Below are 18471 nucleotides of genomic sequence, written 5' to 3' on the forward strand. Positions count from 1 at the left end.
AAATGAGACAGACTTGTTACAGTCACACCATCAAAACAGACTCCTGACTGATATCAACCATTACATTATTTTGAATGGCATACCATTGGTCAGTTTGGAGTCAGTTCTGTTGGTGTAACTGTACCTGGGGGCCATTTCATAAAGCTGTTCGTAAGATAAGAGCGACTTAAAGAACGACTGGTGATCCTTTCTTGTGGTAAATGATATGTTCATTGGTGATTATTTAGTGCGTAAGAAATGTTAACCAGTCGTTCTTAAAGTTGCTCTTAACTATTGCTTTATGCCCACCAGAATTCACATTACACAACTGAGACAAATAATAAATAGGATGTAGCAAGGGCTTGTTGTGGTCACATTAATTTACATATCACTTTATTGAACAATGATCATCTATCCTCCTGCAGCTAGCTTACTGTGGCTGTTGTGACCTCCCTCGTCCAAAGCCTCCTTTCTGTAGGATGGAACATAAAAATATAGAGGGGTGGGGAGGAAATGATAGAGAAGAGACAGGTAATGTAATGGGAAAGAGACGGGGGAGGAGCAAGAAATGGGACATGATTAGGGGTAAGAGAGGGGTAAAGAAAGAGGTGGGAGAGGGATATCAATTAGGGAAGGGGAGAAATAGAGGAAAAGGGAAATTCAAGATTTTGGTATCTATAACTCGGGTATAATATACACTTATATGCTTAGAAGTTAACATACGCTATGTCTTACAAGCAAATATATAATCTGACAATATACCTTTTTACCATTTATGGTGATTATTATATTAAGAGCATCAGCTGAAATAAAAAAGAAATGGCACGGTAGACTACATAACTTGACCTTCCTAAAGAAAAAAGTCACTTATTAAAGTGAAGCTTTTTTTCAGACCAGAATATGGAAAATATGCTGTTTTATCATCTTATTTGAAAGCCACGAAAGTCAAACAGATTCTGTGGTCCAAAGAGATTTTACACTTACCAAGATTTTACTGATATAATCATTATTCCAATATAAGTCTTAGTCTTACTGCTGACAGAATTGATTAATATGACTTTGAGTAAAGGAAAAGGAGAAGATAACTTACGAATTGGAAGTCTTGGGTGGCTCCGGCACCAGCATCACCCTTCTTGTCTGGTCCTCCTACAAAAAAAATAAAAAGTATTAACTATTGTGAAAATTTGTTGACACTTTAAATGTCATGCACCACTTTCAGGCATGAATTGAAGACTAAATTTGTCTACTTTAATACACACACGTATCCATGACAGACAGACTTGGAAAGGCTTGGAGGTATGATAGTCCAATAGTGAAACAAATCTCAGAAACATTTTTGCACCATGTTAATGAGATGTTAGATATAACAAAAAATTATGCAAATGTACAACATATCTGTCACATGGCAACAAAAAAGGCACTGCCAGTTCTTTTCACAATTGAGGGTCAGCAATCACTCTTCATGCAGTGTCATCAGTGAGATATATACCGGTAACAATATGCATATGGGTATAATGTGGATTGGAACCATGCTCTATCATTACTAGTGTACACAGGGAATATTTCCTAATTTGATTAATTTCCTAATTTGATTAGCATTTCTGGCTGTAAGAGCAAAGTTTTCAAATGTTCTGTACAGTCCTATGTAAATAAATTGCTTTAAAAAGAAATTTTGTGTAGAGGAGCAAATTTCAATTAAAAACGTTATTACGTCATATATTAAAAAATGTCCAATGCTAATATGCACTTTTATCAGTGTGCCAACTTGATGCCTGTTGCCGTGGTTATTCACGCTATTTCATTTGTGAGTCCACTTGTTTTAAATTAATGAGTCCACTCTTCAAAGAGTGGACTAATGAATAAAATAGCGTATCTAAACATGGTAACAGGCGTCAATTTGGCGCACCATGACAAAAGCAAGCATCAGCAATAGACATTTTTTATTCAAGCGCCCGATACGCGCTAAATTAAGCGTAATTTATCCAGGAAATCTGCATAAACCATGGATTCATCCATGGGTTTCCAAAACCATCTTTGTAAATTCGGACCTATGAGTCTGAGCCCATGACACAAGAATTACGAATTGATCTGGGCCCCGTAATACAAACGTGATTGATTGATTGCTAAATAATATATGGCCTCAAGATGACTGCCATCATATTTAGGTTGTAATATGTATTCGTATATATATGGATATTAGGGCTGGGACTAAAACCCGGGTACCCGGGTCCCGCCCGGAAGCGTCGGGTACCCGGGTAGAAAAATCAATACCCGATACCCGAAAATTGCTCACCAGTATAACGTACATTTGATTTGTATTGCGTAGTGTAAGACATGATTGTAAACTCATCACATAAGTACACAAGTCTCATTTTGAATCTCACCAATTACCCTCGAAATATCCTTAAATATACTAGTTTTTCAAGTGATGATGTGACTGAGATCGTTCAATCGTCGCCATGTTTCTTTTGCAGCGCAGTGACGTCATCCAGCCACTGCGACGCAAGCCAATTTATGAATGAAAATATAGTAAGCATGCGCATTGCAAGCCTCAGCCCCACGCAGTATTCCGTCAAAACAAGCCTGCAATACTCTGTCACCTCGTACCAAAATCGACCTAGAATTCCACTTTCCTTTATTTCATATAAATTATGAAAGGTATTCTCAGAGGATCTGTTTTCTCACCGATACCACGCAAGTAAGGAAATTTTATTACTTCTTGCTTTTCTGTCAAAATCTTACGAAGTAGCGTCGATGTTGCATCGTGTTTGTGAGTTTGTAGAATCTATCGCTACGTGAACAAAGTCAATTGATTTCCGGGTTTCGGAGCATACGAGGCGCAAGCCAATCACGTTCTTGATACCATTTTCAGTTCATCATAAACCGAAAATGGTAACACGATCGTGATTGGCTGGCGCATTTGACGCTCCGAAACCCGGAAATCAATTGACTTTGTTCACGTAGCGATAGATTCTACAAACTCACGAACACGATGTAATATCGACGCTACTTCGTAAGATTTTGACGGAAAAGCAAGAAGTAATAAAAATTTGCTTACCAGTGCGGTATCGGTGGGAAAACAAATCCTCTGAGAATACCTTTTATAATTCATGTAAAATATAGAAAAGTGGATTTCTAGGTCGATTTTGGTACGAGGTGACAGAGTATTGCAGACTCGTTTTGACGGAATACTGCGTGGGGCTGAGGCTTGCAATGCGCATGCTTACTATATTTTCATTCATAAATTGGCTTGCATCGCATTGGCTTGATGATGACGTCACCTATGGGGTTTTTCCACCAGTCATATTTCGAGCGACATGATTTTCGGGTACCCGCCCGAAAATTACCACGGGTACCCGAAAAGAAAAAAACCCGAAAGTCCCAGGCCTAATGGATATACATGGATATAAGCTGCTTTTCTGTATAAATTACCTTAATATCATGTTTCATTTTTTGGTTGTTTTTATTATCATTAAAATCATTGATAATTTTTTGTTTATGTTTTTGATTGAGCCAATAAAACATTATATGGCCTATCAAGACCATCCTTGCATGTGATTCATTACTACAATGTTAGAAACCAGCAAAGCAAACATCTAAACTGCCATACCTGGTCCACGTCTGTACTCCTGCCTCTGCCCATCTGATGGGGGTCCACCCCTCTCAGGACGTCCCTCCATTGCCCTAGGCTTGGGTCTGGCGGTCTCAGTACGGGGTTGACGTTTCAGGGTAGCTGGGACAATCTCTGGTGGGAGATGGAGGTAGTCCCTCAGGTATTGGATGCCTTCATTGGTCAGGTACCAGTAGTAGTGACGCCAGGCAAACTGCTCCTTGACGTAGCCACGGGATTTCAGAGACTGCAATGACATATAGATTAGAGATATAATACCAGTACATGTAGCTGTTGCACTTTATCATCCAGTATTAATTGTTAGGGGTTACATGCGGTGATAGAAAAGAAAAGCCTGTACCCACACTAAGAAAGCTACATTTGAATAATATTGGAGGAGCCTCTAGTCAGTTTTGTCATCGCCTCCTCTTTCATACAATAAACAAACTAGAGGTAGCTACAGCACCATCAACACAAAGAGAGGAAACAATTGAAATGCATTAATGCGAGTTCATTCCATGCAACATTAAAATTGTTTTTTACAGAACTGATAATTTTGTCAAAACAAGATTCCCTAAACATTTTGTTTCCAGTAAAAATAATATTCAAAATCCTTTCCAAAACTTTGAAGAAGACCTTTATTATAAATACTTTGTTTTCTCAAGAAAGTTTTTTTGAAGGCATCTTTTACCTGACAAGCCTTGATGACATGAAGGTTTGGGACGTTCTCAAGCTCATGATGTTTGGGGGCGTAGAAGTCTTTCTTAGCTACGACCACACCCTCTTTGAAGAGGTTCTCGTAGATGGCAACACGGCTCGTCTTGGGCATCAACATCCTGGAATAGAGAAAAAGAGGAGAGTGAGAGAAAGAGGGAGGGTGAGAGAGAAAGAAATAAATCGAGAAAGAAAGAGAGAACAAAAAAAGAAAAATAAGGACACAAGAAAAGGGAAAGGAAGATGAAGAGAGAAAAAGTATGTATTATAATTTTCAAACCAAGAAAAGTGAATAGACATTGAATAGAAACCTTGCCTCAAAATTATGGACGTGAAAATGGGCATTATAATTATACTTATTGTACCCTGAATGAATGTACATGCAAAAAGTGGACTATTGTTGGCTGGGGGGTGTTGTTTAGTTTTTCGTGGGTGTTATTTACACATTTTAGCCCCTAAACAAGTTGTAGCCGGAATATAACCCCAATGGAAAAAGCTTGGAAAAACTAAAAAATAACCTGAACACGTTTGGCTGGTTTATCTCTGTGTACAAAATAAACCCCTAAACAAGTTGCTGCCAGAAAACAGCATCACCAGCAATGCCCTTTTTTATCTTAAAGAAAAAAAAAAACAAGCATAGCAGTGTTAGCACTGAAAATTTCATCAAGATCGGATCCTGTTCAGTGTGCAAATGAGGAGACTGATGACGTCATCCACTCACTATTTTTATAAAATATTCTAATTTTCTCCTCATTGTCAAATGTAACAATTAATTCCTCCCTGAGCATGTAGAATTAGCATTGTTTAATACTATATGGTTCAGTCAATTTGGTCTTAATTCATTGTCAAATCTGTAAAAAATTGAAATATTGTATGGTCAGTTCCCCCATGTCTGCGCGGTCTCCCATGTCTGCGCGATTCTAGTAAAAGAAGATACGCAACGAGAACGAACTTTACACATGCAATACATAGAGACAGGTATTCATAAAAAAATCTGACTCAAAATGGTGGAAAAATAATGAATTCAGGGCATTTCATGTGACGGCCTCAAAATGCAGCCTTTCTCATCAAAATCCCTGAATCGTGTGCAAAGTGAATGAGAGCGCAGATATAAAAAACTTTTTTTTTCAATCTGAAAATGACTGCCCAAGGTTTTTTCAAGAAAATCTTTTCTTTTCTTTCATTTTTTAATGAGAAATTTGGTACACTTACTCTTAATGAATTGCAATATTAGGAACACTATTAACACAGATGCCAAGTTCAAAGAACAGCTATGCGTGAGATTTTCTGTGAATCTGAGTGAGATCACAGACATTGTGTACAATGTATATGGGGATAGGCTGTGATAGATGCGTGAGACAGAGATTTGAGGGGATGAACAAGAGTCCAAAATGCGTGAGACTTGGTAGCTCTGTATTAACCAAGATTTTGTGAAATAAGAAATTTATGTTAAATCTTAACTCAAATTGTTAGGTGCGCAGACTTGGGGCCCACTATCATGTAATTCAAAAATAAAAAGCAAAATAGTGAGGGAGATCGACCGTCTCATTTGCATGCATGTCAGTCACTGAAATGTGCATATCGCCGTTTTGTGAAAAATAAGCAATAGGCCCTACTTTAAAATGTCATAACTTTCCTATTTTGCATGATATTTTGATGAAATTTTCAGTGTTAACATAATAAAATGCTAGTTTAATTTTCCTCTATTATTCGAATCAGCAATATTCTGGGGTGGACTCGAGTCTTGACCTAAAAAAAGTTTGACAAGTGCAAAAATACGGCTTGTATCCAAAACTGAAAAAAAAACTTTCGTTTCAATGTCACGCTTGCATACAGTAATACCTTTCACTCCCCCCCCCCCCCCCCCCCCCCCAGTGCACTGTACACCATGTACCGGTACACAGAGGACAGAGCATCTTTGAAGTTTGATTAATTTCTTTACCCCGTGCCAGATCAGGCGCCGCGGCCCGGCCCGCTATATTTCCACACTGCACTCCCATTCATTTTGTACACAGCTAGACAAGCGCACACTGGCACGTCAGGGAAAAAAAATACAAAAAATAAGGTCCAATTTCGTAACTATGTTCAAGGAAGAAATCTAAATTTGTTGTAATTAAGAGGGGGGAATTGGACGAAGTGTAAGGAAAATCAGTCTACATCCATCCCCGAAAATTCAAAGTTGTAAAAAAATAGGCCTAGGTAAACCGAACAGCGCAAGCACATAAGAATTTAGTTTACCGAGGCTTGCGCTTGGGCCTAGTTCGTCTATTCAATCTGCAAATTTTTTCTCCTCATATCATGACACTGAAATCTAACTACGAATACATGATCATCGCTGATGTATAATGATTTGAAAATTTCGATATTTCATGATGAATTTACATGGATTGCAAGGATTGACAGAGATTTTACAAATTAATCAATCACATACTTCACTGCTTAAGCAGAGGTCTACGGAAAAAGGCCGCAGTAAAAAAGAAATTAGCAAACCACACTGGGCGCGTGGCGCATGGCGTACGTTCAGCAGTACCTCATGGTATCTTGTAGGAATCAAACTTGATGTTAATATTGCAGCTAGGTATGGAATCAAGGAAAGTGATATAGGGGGCAATTTTCTTTTTATTTCATTTAATATGAAAATCATCTAGATTCATAGATTTGGGTACTTATATATGATCATTCATTAATCAAGGCTTCTGGTGGGTCATATGTTAACATTTCTAGATTTAAATAGTAATGATATAGTTACTTACAGTATTAAACAAAATAGAATATGTAATATATAACATGGTAAATTTAAAAAAAATGAAGGTAGCCATTTAGATATATTTTAGGAAAAGGGATCACTTTGAAAAGTGGGTACCTGTGTATTGGGCACTTTATTCATTGCCGCTAAAACACAGGCTTTTAAAAAGTTCGAAAACGTGGTCCCATTTCAGGTAACGGGAGGTCATCAATTTGATGTCCGAGGCAGATCCAGGCAAACGGAGAGAAAAGGAGAAAGATGAGAACAAGAAGTTCTAGAAAGATGAAAAATAACAAAAAGGTTTAAATTTATAGATACAAAATCGAGAGTGAAAAGGAAAAAGAAATAACTATAAAGAGAAAGTTAGGGGGAGATTTGACAAATGATTTTCAAAAAGGATATTGAAGATCTGAATAAGATTCATATTCTGTTCATGCGATGAGGACTGCAAGACATTTGTTCCCTTCAATAGTCAATCCTGTGGTATTATTTTCTTCCGTATTTTTAAATAATTTATTCCCTATTAATTCATCTCATTTTAAGTTGATGCTTCATTTGGTCGTATTATTGAGAGGAGGCCAATTAGATAGGTGTATAACGTGGGAATGAAGATTAGATAATTAAGCGTTATAATCCGGGGGGGGGGGGCTGCGCAGTCAAATATATTGCTGTACACACTACACACACGTGACCAAGAAATTTCAAAACACCCCCTAAACGAGTTTTTCTCTGTGTGCAAAATGACCCCCTACACATTTTTTGCGGGCTTATTTACAAATTTTGGCCCCTAAACAAGATGTCGACAAAATATGACCTCGGGGGAAAAGATTAGGAAAAAAACGTACCCTCAATTTACACGTCTGGGTTGTCTTAAAAAAAAGCTTTGGGGGAAAAAAAAATACCCTAAATACGTTTGACCCCGCAATTGACCATTGACTAATCTTTTAAAACCACCCTCTTGAAAATCGGTGTGTTTCTTATACCTTTAACGAGTCCATGCGCGGACCGCATCGAAATCTAGAAAAAAAACAACACCCCTGTAAACGCGTTTTTGGGGGTCACGCGTGCATGTGTACAGCAATTCAAGTTCTAATTCAAAGGAGTTCACCTGACGAAAAGATTGTTGTAAAAAAATTCCCCAAAATATTAAAGTATTAGTGAAGGTTTGAGAAAAATCCAATAAAGATACGAGCATTTAATGTTCTTAGATCTTTACAATGTCAATGATAATTTGCTTTTATATAATAATTTGTTATACTTATATGAAAAATATCGTAGGCGCGGTTTAGGGGGGTTTGAGGATTGGTTTTAAATCAATTAAATTCGAAAATTTTCTCGCTCGGTCGCTATACGCTCCTCGCAAAATAGCATCTAAATGGAGAATACATTAATGTTCTCTAGAGAATTGTCATTCTTTTTCATGTATATTTTTTTTTGGGGGGGGGGTGTTGCTCTGTCGCTATATACTCGGTGATTAAGGCTAAACTGAAAAAAAAACATATAATTCAGAATTTTCCACGTAAAGCACACCAAAAAATGTCATTACTTTATAGTCAGTTTGATGGTTTTATAGCGCTTTCAGATGTTTTTCAAACATAAAGTCCATAGTGCTCCCTCATCTACATGGCTCGGTGTAAAAAGGCAAAGGTAGAAATGGCAAAGGTAAAAATGGCAAAGGTAGAAATGGCAGAGGTATAAATGACATATATATTGGCAGAGGTATTAATGGCTGAGGTAAAAATGACAGAGGTATAAATGGTCAGTCTTAAACCCCCATGCCAAAAATCCGAAATCCCCTCAATGCATACAGTAGATTAAATAAGAAAGGTTCTGAGAAGAATATTGGAATTTTAATGTTTGACTAATGAAAAGCGTAACATTTTTAATTAATACTCTTCTGCTCCAAACTGATAACACTTGAGGGAGGAATGGAACTTCATTTCACTTGAAAATGACGAGAAAATCAAAATATTTCATATAATAAAATACAAAAGAAATAGCGAGTGAGGGACATCATCGACTGTCTCATTTGCATGTCACTGAGTTGTGCATATCACTGTTTTGTGAAAAATAAGCAAAATTTTAAAATGTCATAACTTTCTTATTTTACATCCGATTTTGATGAAATTTTCAGTGTTATGCTTGTTGAATTTTTCTCTTTTTATTCAATTCAAGTTTTTATTGGGGTGGACTTGTCCTTAAAAATTTGTTGGGTAGGGGAAGGCGGGGTAAGTTGTGACACTTTTTGCATTTTGCATGTTAGAATTGATATGAATAGTACTATTGCACTGTTAGAAAATTTTGTCCTTAAAATAAAAGAAGTTCCTGCAGCAGAGTCTCGAGAACACATGTAATCTTACCAAATAGCGTAATCTTACAGGAAATTGGTATTGGGTGTATGGAACCTTACAAATTTCCTTTAATAAAACACCATTTTCCCCTTTTTAAACAGACCTGATCTGTTAAATTGCAGAAAAATTCCTGTTATATGAATTTACAGAATGATTCTGTGATTGCTCTTTGCAAAATAGTCTTTCTTTTTTCTGTAAAATCAGGGTATTTCAGTTTAACAGTGTGTAGAAATAAGTACCTTGCCTTTAAATTTGATTCTTGGGAAATGTTTTTCACGTACATATAACTTTCTACCCCCACACTGAAAGTCATTGTGACCTTTGAAAAAACCGATGTCAAATGGCTCAACTTGCCCCATATATGGGGTAAGTTGTGCCACCGTCTGGGGTAAGCGGCCACAAAAACTATGTACAAAATGTATGGGGGGAAAACCAGCATGTCCATTTTTTGTTTAAAGTCTTTTCACTTGCTAATTCTCTATAAATATTAACGTCCTTTAAAAGGAAAAGAGCAGTCATGTAAATTTGCTCCTTTCAGCCTGCATTTCAATCGATTTTTATGGTTTGTTTGTTTTTTAAGATACATTACCATAAGAATTACCATGGCTCAACTTGCCCCAAGCTGTTTGGCTCAACTTACCCCAGTCCGAACTTAGTGCGATAATTTTGTATCCACACATTTATCATGCATCCCTCATAGAAAAGACTATAACAAGAATGAAGATTCATACCTGGGCTGGACTAACAATGTTGTTATCATGTCTTACACTTATCTATTTCACACTCTTTTTTACTTTTTTGGCTGAAATTCATACTTTTCCCTCTAAAAAACTTTTTTTTTGTTTCAAAGTGGAAAACAATGTGGTGGGGTTAGGGGTTATGCTATGGGTTATTAATACATGACACCACCACAATGTCTGACTCATTCATTATTGGCCTGGGGCGGGTGGCTCAACTTGCCCCTATGCTCAACTTACCCCGCCTTCCCCTATGTATGGGATGAAGTGCTGTTCTACTATACGAACTGGCAAAGCCTTTATAAATCCTTCCACCAATCACTAATTGAAATCATTTTGCCATGAAAATGTCTGAGATCGATCATATCAACGATAAAGTATAGACCTAAAAGGATGACAAAAAAATCCATATATTTAATCAGTTCATAATACTCATTTCGTCGAGAGGAGTCCATTAAAGTTCAATAGTTATGACTGATAATAACCGAAAAATCTCTGTCTTCCTTGTTGATGTAGCATGTCATGATCTTTACCTCTGTCATTTATGCTTCTGCCATTTTTTACCTCTTCTATTATTACCTCTGCTATTTTTACCTCGGCCATTTTTACCTCGGCCATTTTTACCTCTGCCATTTTAACCTTTGCCATTATTACCTCTGCCATTTTTACCTCTGTCATATAACCTTTGCCATATCCTCTGTCATTTTTACCCGGCACCTCATCTACTTAGACCCATCAAATGCTAAAGCATTTTAAAATGTGATTTTTTTTACTCGGTCGCTACGCTATTTCGCATGATATATACGGGGAGGGGTAGCTGCTTGATAAGGCTACCCACAGTCGGCCATTTTCATTGTATTAGAAAATACCGACGTCGAAAGTATCTCAGGCCCCAAGATTACCCCCCCCCCCCCCCGAAAAAAAAAAATACTTATAGTCTAAAACCGCGACTGATTGTACTTTCCCCAATTTTTATTGTTTGTATAAGTTTTATTTTCAAATGTCATTGTAATTAATTACGACCATCTTATTTTGTTCTGTTGGAAAATGAAATAAAGCAAATTTGAGATCTGAATAATGGATACTGCAATGAAAAGGAAAGTGATCTGGATAGGCTAGTCCTGTGGGTGTCTTCCGTATACTATCATTCAATTCAGGAAATGACGTCATCTCTATCTCATATATTTTGCTTTCATTTTACAAGACCACTAAGTCGAGAAATTTTCATAATTCGTTATTATCGTTTCTTAGTGTAGTTTTGTTGAGATGCCAATCGTTGCTATCAGGGCTCTTGGACTGAGCCAGGGATGCTTAAACACACCCCTCGGTGTGCTATAATGTATATCATTTATTTTCAGTAGGCTTTGTTTATACAGGCGAGATGCATAAACTTTTTTGGGGGGCGGGGGAGACTTATTATTTGTCTTCAATAAAACCACCTTCATTCGGAAATTTCTATCTTTTTTTTTCATTATCAATTCAATATTTTGTTTCAGCACCTCCATTTTTTATCAAAAGACAGGTTCACTGTAACAAAAAGTTGACTTGAATATAAAAAACAACCCTAAAAATCCAACAAGGGTAACATTGAAAACTTGATAAAATCGGATGTAGAATTAGAAAGTTGTGATATTGGAAGTTTCGCTTAATTTCACAAAATAGATATGCAAAAAGATATTGGTATGCAAATGAGGCGACTGATGACATCATCACAGGCACACTATTTCTGTTTTTTTTTCATTATATGAGATATTCTAATTTTCTCCTCATTGTCCTGTGAAACAAAGTTTCATTCCTCCCAGAACATGTGGAATTGCAACTGTTTCTACTTTTTGTGATTCGGTCAGATCGGTCATTCTTGTCAAACCTATAGCTGTAAAAATCGGGAGTTAAATTCAAAATATGAGATAGCGGAGCCTAATCGACTCTCTCATGCATATTAGTGAGTTTTGCATAATTGTTTTGCGAATAAAGCGAAAATTTAAGATGTCGTGAATTTATTACTTATTACTTATTATTTTACATTGGCGATTTCAATGAATTTTTCAGCGTTTATGTGCTTATAATGTTTGATTTACCTACATCAACAGTTCTGGGGTGCACTTTAATCGGACAAACCAGCACGGCAGCACCCCTCTTAGAAGATCCTGGTTGCAATAACTGTAATTTCCAAATAGCTTTCACATCAATGGAAATAAATAAATGAACCTTAAAGCTTAAAGTTTGTAGATTTAAGGTTCATTAATTTCTTTTCAGTAATTTGAGAATTGCACAGCCCGTTTCCCATTTCTTTGAGGATACTGTATACCGAAGCATTCAAAACTAATCGGCTAACTTCTGATTATGCGTTCCAGAAAATTGTATAACGGCAAATTGTTTACATTGGAAACCGTCTTAATTTTCGGGTTATCATCATCATGCGGCGTTTATAGGTAATGGATATTTGATTTAAAAAATGAAGTTTAATATATGTACCATGCATATTAGATTTTCTGCTCTATAAATGTGCAGACATCTGGCTGTAGTAGTATCCCTGAATGTTACGATTGTCGCATCCATTTCGTCAAAATTCAGTGACATTATAAAGTGACGGTGTAGTCCCATATCCTTATTTGAATGTTTGCCTTTTAGTTTTAATGCGTAGGGCGATCTCGTCTTGTAAATTCTGTCGCCTCAAACTCTCTCTTGAATGTGTAATTATATTGTATCACCGATACTACTCTGACTCTGAGGAAGTGCTTTGTGCTCTTAATATTATTTATGCAACAATACACTATACAGTGACCAGCTGTAGATTTCCAGGATCAGCGGAGGAAGAAGAAAGATTATTAGACTAGGCCCTAGAACAGAACTAGAAGTAAGACTTGCACTGTTGGTGTTGCAGGCAATTTATGCATTAGCTGCCATTTCAATATTAGTTGTAGAATAAATGGATTAGTGAAACTTTAATCGATCTCTGTCAATATGCAATGCCACTGCACTCACTGGCCGAGTCCGAGATAGCTGGCAGCCATCTGTTTCTGTTTTTTTTTTATTTCTCCTCGTACACAGACCGCTCGCTACCGTGCAGCCACCATTAGGGGACTAAGTTACAATGCAAAATCCCCCGTTAGGGCTCTTTGATTTTTGTCTTTAATGAATCAAGCTTTTGAAAATTAACGTGACCGAAATGCAAATTATGGTAATATTCCCTTTAGTTTTGGCATTAATTGTCAAACAACAGGGAAAAATCAAGTTAAAAGGAACAAAAACAGTGACTTACATGTACCTCAGCTGTCGCACAACTTCTCTGTTTTATCCAAACTTAATACATAAACAAATGGCCACTGAGTCCATATACATATGCATATCAGATCGCGCTAGAACTTTGGTCTCTGTATTTGGTGAGTAGAGCCAACAGAGTTCAGCGGAACAACCAACATAACAGAGACCGAAGCTTTTGGTCTATCACCGGCCATGCTGGCATCAGAAATTAAAAGATATAAAAAACCTAATTAAGGCCTAACTAAAGAGTAGCATGAGCCTTAGCCTAAAATTAAAATACTTTATAAAATAATATCAATGTTTACTGGATGTACCTTTTCAATTTTTGCCCCAACACTACTTGTTAAGGATTAGAGTCCAAATTTTTTACTTTTTACATTTTTTTAATAAATGGTTTATTAATAAAAATCAAGACATGATCTTGGCTAAGGCCGAATTGCGTTGTATTCACAAGGTAATAAAGACACAAAAATTATTCAAAAAATAACAAAGATAATTACAAAATCAATAATACGGATAAAGTTTTTGAGCTACCAGTACCTCGAGCAAAGTATGTGAAGGCTCCACTCCACTTCACTACCGCTACACTACACTCCACCTACCCGAACTTTGGGACCGTGAACTCGATCTGATATTCTGAGTGACAAAGGTGGGATTTTGTGGGGGGAAAATATAAAATTCATGCAACATCATGATCTTTAAAAACAAAACTAATATTCTTACTTTACACTAAGTTTCACTTCTTTTCCATGCTTCTATCATGCCAAAGTTGGTGATTTAGAGCCAACATGAAGTTCCTCACACATATAAATAATTCGCTGCCAATTTCAAAACTTCGCATGCGCGAGGGTCCGAGCTCGGACCGGTCCCGGTAACTCGCGCTTATCGGATGCGATGTTTTGAAATCGGCAGCAAATTATTTATATGTGTGAGGAATCAAATGATCATCTTATTGACCAAATGACATTCACTAATCACCTTGCCAGCCCAAGTGATGCTAATCAAAATGGGAAAGTGTACCCTCTTTGACCTTTTTTTTTCTTAGTTATATGATTTCTAAAGTGTACCCTACTTAGTTTTTATTCCATTCTTAGTCCTTACAGATTGACATGTAATTTAGTATTTTGTGCTGAACACTATAGATTTTGAATAAATGAATTGTTTCTTTGTAATACTAGATTCATTGATTTGGAAACATTAACCTGAGCTGTTACAACAGTAACTATGTCAACTATGAGAGATGGGCGTGGCTTAAACACGGATGGTGCAACGGAGGAAGATGATTGGATAGAGGCTGAGATCCAAAGAGAGTTAGATGCCCTTTCACCCTTGGATGATAGCGCCCTCTCTAGTGGAACACAGGATGAAGATGATATCATCAATTTGGAAGAAGATGGAGAGGTAATGATGTTAGTGAGAGGAACAAATTTTATATTTGAAATTGATATTTTAAAAGACAGATTATTAATTTCTTTTTAAACAGCCATGGTCATGTCTTCATTATTCTTTGTAGTCTGATTTTATTCAAACTTTCACCAAATATTTTGTTTTCTCACGTATTTTCTTGTAAATAAATAATTTTAATCTGAAGGTGACTTAAGGAATGGATAAAAGCTTACATCAAATTGTATTAGTAAATGGGGCAAATTATATTACCTTTCACTTGTAGGAGTTTCTTTAAAACAGAGTTTTAAGTGCCAAGTACGGACATAAATTCTTGAATTACTTCAAAATAAATAAGTGTACTGTAGTGCAAACATGTGAATATGTCACAGAACAAACTTGGGTGTGGCTAAGTGGTTAATGCTTTATTCTTAAAAAAAAAAATTTGAAATATCCCTCCCACTCCACAACTATAGTATTTCCAAAAACTATGAGGAAAATTACCACTGTAAAAAATATTTGTTTTTAAATTACTGATATAGATTGTGCAACATATTTGTCTTTGAATGAGGGCACAGTCTGAAATATAATCATGTGACTTTTGTTTCCATAGGAACCACCTCCCAATGGTACTATCCCAGAGTCAGTGACCCAATTCTTACAAAGGGTCAAAAGCAGAGCACAGGATGCACAGATAGCAATAGAAGAGTGCAACGACCTTTTAGATTCATCACACAAAGGTCAGTTTTGATTGACAGGCTTGTATTCTGAAGTCGGGTTTAAAGTTGTGGTTTAACTATGGATAGCCAATGGTGGCATAAATCCCTGATAGTACATGTTCATTGTATCAGCTCATTTGACTTTCAAAAAATTCCTAACTGTCTGGGAAGGATGAAGAAGATAATTGTCTTCACCATTAAAGAATTAGGAAAGAGCACAGTAAACATAAGAAACACACAATGTTATAACAATTTTGACACTTTTGGCTTCCTATAATTTTACCCCAGAGTCTAAGTTAATCCTGACTTCAGAATAAGGGCCACAGTGTTGTTAAATTATCTTTGATCTTGTGCGTGAGTCTCGAAAAGGAAAAAAAGAAAGATTTTTTTTTTTTTTTTTTAATAAATCACCTTTTATTCATTAAAAAGGGAATCAATTACAGTAAAGGGCCCAGGTTGTTAGTTCTAAATGAACGTAATACAGGGCAATGTAAATTGAATACATTATAGGTATACATAAATAAACATAAAACAAGAGATAATAATTATCTACATATCAAACACGTCAATTCAATTCAAACAAAATTCATACTTAAAGTGATTAGAAGGGGGAAGGAGTGGATATGCTATCCCGTGGTTTAACTTAAGTTGTTCATATTTTAAAATGAGTTCAATGTACTAACATATGGTATTACAAAAAATATATAAATCATGCAATTATAAATATATGAACAGATTAAGTGTAAATTCAAATAAGTAGGCCTAAAACTTTGGTTTATATTTTGTATATATAAAAGGTGTGATTTTGTTCCGCAAATTGTATGATATATTACAGTCTGGCATACATAAATGAAACAAGAATGGTTGGAATAAAAAGAGATTATGATGAAAAGAATGAGGAAGCAAGGGCTGATGGAAAAGAAATGGTGTGGAATAGATTGGAAAGAAGAGAAGTAGGAGAAGAGGAGACAGGAATAAAGATAAAGAGGTAGAGAGGGGTGAAGTATAAGGAAGAGGGAAGAGGAATCAGTCCTTTCGCCATAATAATCTGAACAGCAAAATAAAGATTAGCAAATAATATCTCTAGATGTCCTACAATCATATTGGGAAAATTCAGATTGAGAATTAGTGAAGAAGTATCATGTCGGTCCAGCATGGTTCACTCTTTGCATTGTAAATCACGTATGATCCAATTAGTGCTAATTTACTCATTGTAAGGATAGCATCTTCTTATTTCCTTGAACCGACGTGGTGTAGAATTGTCTTAATTTGCTGTTTGTCTTTGGTAACCACCCCTCTACTTCTGACTTCAAAACATATCAGATGCGAATTCTTAGATATGATGTCCCTATTCAGTTGAACGTACCTCACGTCCTTACGTTCTCTCGCCTTACGAATAGAAGGTTAAAAAAGAACTGTCAACTCAATGAGACCAATCTTCTTAGGGGTAGATTCTGGGAAATAGAGAGTTATATCTGGTTTCTCTGTGGTGACTATGACATTAGAAGGGATTGTACCACCATTAATTCTCATCCCTGGGAGGTCAGCATACAAATCAAGTTTTATACCATTGCTTTCAGCACAACTTTTCAATTCCTTTACATGGTAACCTAGCACGTTATTGTGTCGGTATGTAAATCTGCCTTGAGTAAGGGCAACAGTGCACATATTTAAAATATGGACCAAAGAGCCTGTACAATTGCACTTTTCATTCATCTTTTTACCCCATAACTTGAGGTTTTGGGGAGTTGGAAGGCTATCGATTGCAGCTCTCGAGGCAAAACTTAGGACACCTCTGGGTAGACCATACATAATTGATTTCCATGTAAGATCGCTTTTTTTCTACTTCTGACAAATGTAATAAGATACCCTGTTTTGCGAGCTTCTGTATACGCTCTGACCAGTTTTCGTTTTTCTCTTTCACGATTACATTTTTAATTGCCCTTTTCATTGATTTCCATTGTTGTGAATCATTATTCGTATCCCTTGCTGTTTCAGTCATTTTCATTGATACTTTAACTCCATTTTTCTTGTTCTTTCTAGACCATTGACTTTCCCTTTCTATTTTCAACTCTACTGCATGCCTTACCTTCGGATCACCTTTGGTCAAGGTAGAGGCAAAAGACAATGTATGACAATGTATAAGATGGAATGAAAAAAGGTTGATAAGTTACAGCAATATACACTAATACACACTAAAAAGGAAAATGTAACTGAAATAAAGAATATTATCAATTGCAGTAATTATAAGCATGCGCAAACACAAAACAAAAATACAAATTTTTTTAGCATTCCAAATGTGAATCAAGAAAAACAATATAAATTCTAAAAAATCAATGGCAGCGATATAAAATAATTCTCACCAAAAGTAAAGAAAGAATATAATTTGATGAAATGGAGTAATAAACAATAATTTATATGCCTAAAAATATAAATGATTCTTAAAACAATCATGAACATTAGGCTATATTCTTATGAGATTTCTGCCTACTATGTTGCTGCAATTGCTGAGACATATCTCTGTATGTTATAGAAATAAAAGTAATATTAGATGTAATGATTTAAAACAATGCCATGTATTTGCATGCTGTCATTAAAGTAGTCCCTTTATCTATTGTTTATATTTATTCATATTTATACATATATTCAAATAAAATGTACATAACATATAAATGAAATATGTTTTGAAACCTTAATTCTACTCCAGAAAATATTTCAGGAATTATACATTTTATTTCTTATTGATTAAAATACAGTCAAAATGTATAAAGTAATTAAAACTCAACATTAGAAATAGAATGAATAAGTGAAAAAAAGCTATAATAGATAAATAATAATGATTACTTAGAAACCCGTAAAAGTATGTAATAACCTCAGCCTTATACAAAGGCCATGGCCATAGCCAGATAAATGTGGCCTTGAAGCCTTCCAATAATAAAACGAAGATATCAGTCAAATTTTGTTTGGA

General features: G+C 35.9%; 2 protein-coding genes across 7 annotated transcripts in view; one reads left to right on the forward strand and one right to left on the reverse strand.

Moving 5' to 3' along the window:
- Positions 1-344: 344 nt before the first annotated feature.
- On the reverse strand, positions 345-18396 carry LOC121421128 (40S ribosomal protein S10-like). 6 transcript variants are annotated; one of them, XM_041615784.1, is made up of 6 exons: positions 18393-18396; positions 11661-11666; positions 4281-4425; positions 3590-3836; positions 1070-1125; positions 345-451 (listed from the first exon to the last, which is right to left on the reverse strand). In XM_041615784.1, exons 3-6 carry the CDS (start codon positions 4422-4424, stop codon positions 410-412), a joined length of 489 nt encoding a protein of 162 aa, XP_041471718.1. In that variant the 5' UTR covers position 4425; positions 11661-11666; positions 18393-18396; the 3' UTR covers positions 345-409. The 6 variants fall into 6 exon arrangements, with proteins under 6 accessions (XP_041471718.1, XP_041471717.1, XP_041471715.1 ...); XM_041615783.1 differs by lacking the exons at positions 11661-11666; positions 18393-18396 and adding exons at positions 13974-13977; positions 17373-17376; XM_041615781.1 differs by lacking the exons at positions 11661-11666; positions 18393-18396 and adding exons at positions 13974-13977; positions 14422-14426.
- Positions 12473-18471, forward strand: part of LOC121421126 (leucine-rich repeat and IQ domain-containing protein 1-like) — a 40457-nt gene continuing 34458 nt past the window's right edge. The window contains exons 1-3 of the mRNA XM_041615776.1: positions 12473-12569; positions 14580-14802; positions 15398-15524. Coding sequence (XP_041471710.1) covers positions 14626-14802; positions 15398-15524 — 304 coding nt within the window. The 5' untranslated portion in view covers positions 12473-12569; positions 14580-14625. The remainder of the gene's footprint in view (positions 12570-14579; positions 14803-15397; positions 15525-18471) is intronic.

This window comes from Lytechinus variegatus, chromosome 9 (genome assembly GCF_018143015.1).
Source record: "Lytechinus variegatus isolate NC3 chromosome 9, Lvar_3.0, whole genome shotgun sequence".
Lineage (NCBI taxonomy): Eukaryota > Metazoa > Echinodermata > Echinoidea > Temnopleuroida > Toxopneustidae > Lytechinus > Lytechinus variegatus.

Bases quoted from the DNA above. Each gene is read 5' to 3' on its own strand.
- LOC121421128 (XM_041615784.1), bottom strand. From the start codon at position 4,424: ATGTTGATGCCCAAGACGAGCCGTGTTGCCATCTACGAGAACCTCTTC. The intron at 1,126-3,589 runs GTATGGCAGTTT...TTTTTTTTGTAG, and splicing joins GGAGTACAGACGTGGACCAG to GAGGACCAGACAAGAAGGGT. The intron at 452-1,069 runs GTAAGTTATCTT...TCCATCCTACAG, and splicing joins CCACCCAAGACTTCCAATTC to AAAGGAGGCTTTGGACGAGG.